The sequence below is a fragment of the Austrofundulus limnaeus genome, unplaced genomic scaffold, assembly GCF_001266775.1.
Source record: "Austrofundulus limnaeus strain Quisiro unplaced genomic scaffold, Austrofundulus_limnaeus-1.0 Scaffold1628, whole genome shotgun sequence".
NCBI lineage: Eukaryota > Metazoa > Chordata > Actinopteri > Cyprinodontiformes > Rivulidae > Austrofundulus > Austrofundulus limnaeus.
The window spans coordinates 41,469-43,565 of NW_013954030.1; the positions used below are offsets into that span (position 1 = coordinate 41,469).

General features: G+C 34.9%; 1 protein-coding gene across 1 annotated transcript in view; it reads left to right on the top strand.

The window, feature by feature from the left end:
• LOC106535959 (myomegalin) overlaps nucleotides 1-2,097 on the top strand; it is a gene marked incomplete in the record, with an annotated part of 34,750 nt that overhangs the window by 12,815 nt on the left and 19,838 nt on the right. The window contains 1 exon segment of the mRNA XM_014033111.1: nucleotides 1,001-1,059. Within this exon segment, the coding sequence (XP_013888565.1) occupies nucleotides 1,001-1,059 (59 nt within the window).

Consider the following 2,097-nt stretch of genomic DNA (forward strand, 5'->3'; position numbering starts at 1 on the left):
GATAAGTCCTGAACAGGTTAAACAAAATTCTGACGAATAAATAAATAAATAAATAAATAAATAAAGCCTGGATCTGGAGGTCCTGAACTCTGTGGATCTTGACTTGTTTTCATTTTTCTGTGTTTTAAAGAGACTCTTTGGGTTAAATAATCAAATAAAAGCTTTGTTTGTTTGTTTGTTTGTTTGTTTTTGGATGTTTAATAACTCTTGTATATTTGCACACCTGCTTCCTGTTTACATCTATTTATGCTGCATCATTTCTTCATTTGAACCTGTGGTTTTTAACACTGATGATGGTTTAACAACATGTATAAAAGCTGTTTTTTGTGTGAAAAATCAGAGTTTTTCTTTTGATTTGAGCTGAACGCAGTGAGGACTGAGTTTTATTACATCCTGATCAGCTCTGAAGCTGGTAAATATTAAAGAATATTATTGTTTACATTTAGTCTCCTTGGTTTTAGATTTCAGCGTCTTTAATTCTTCTAAAAGTAACTTATAGATAAAAGCCTGTTTCTGTGAGTTTAATCAGATTAGAGCTCAAACCTCTAATATTTATATCAATTTATCTGAAACACAAAGTCCTGCAGGAAGCAGCTTTTTGTTGTTTAACTGATACATTTTAAAGGTTTTATATTTTTACTGTAAATAATAAATCATCCCAGCAATGATTGAAAACATTTCAAAATAAAACGTTGAATCTGAAGATTAAAATCTACTCAGATAAACATTTTGTCTTTTTCTTGTTTTGTTTAAAAGAATTAAATCTAAAACAAAAACACACAGCTACAAACCTGATAAATCATCTGACCTTTCAGAATAAAAGTTTCTATGTTTCTGTTCTAAACTTTCAGAATAAAAGCTTCTATAATGTTTCTGTTCTGACCTTTCAGAATAAAAGTTTCTATAATGTTTCTGTTCTGACCTTTCAGAATAAAAGTTTATATGTTTCTGTTCTGACCTTTCAGAATAAAGGTTGCTTTGATGTTTCTGTTCTCTGCAGGTCTGCGCTCAGATGAGGAAGATGAGCTGAGGAGTGATGAAGGTGACCCTGACACACAGGTATGATTCTGACTCACCTTTCCACTAATGCACCCCCATACCATCAGAGAGGCAGTGAGCTGATGGGACTGAACAGAAGTACTGGACTGTTGGTCCAGACTGTCACTGTGTCCCAGAAATTGCAGAACCTTGTCTTCCCTGGGCTATGTTGGACATATTGGACATGGACATATTGGACATATTGGACATGGACATGTTGGACATATTGGACATGGACATGTTGGACATATTGGACATGGACATGTTGGACATATTGGACATGGACATGTTGGACATGTTGGACATGGATATGTGGGACATGTTGGACATATTGGACATATTTATATTGGACATGTTGAAAATGTTGAACGTATTGGACATGTTGGGCATGGACATGTGGGACATATTGGAGATTGACATATTGGACATGTTGGACATGGACACGTTGGACATATTGGACATATTTATATTGGACATGTTGAATATGTTGAACATATTGGACATGTGGGACATATTGGACATTGACATATTGGACATGTTTATATTGGACATGTTGGACATGTGGAACATATTGGACATGTTGGATATGTTAAACATATGGGACATGTTGGACATGGACATGTTGGACATATTGGATATATTTATATTGGACATGTTGAATATGTTGAACATATTGGACATGTGGGACATATTGGACATTGACATATTGGACATGTTTATATTGGACATGTTGGACATGTGGAACATATTGGACATGTTGGATATGTTAAACATATGGGACATGTTGGACATGGACATGTTGGACATGTTGGACATGTTGAACATGTTGAACATATGGGACATGTTGGACATGGACATGTTGGACATGGACATGTGGAACATATTGGACATGTTGAACATGTTGAACATGTTGAGTATGTTGAACATATTTGACATGTTGGACATGGACATGTTGAACATATTGGACATGTTGGACATGTTGAACATGTTGAATATGTTGAACATATTTGACATGTTGGACATGGACATGTTGAACATATTTGACATGTTGGACATGTT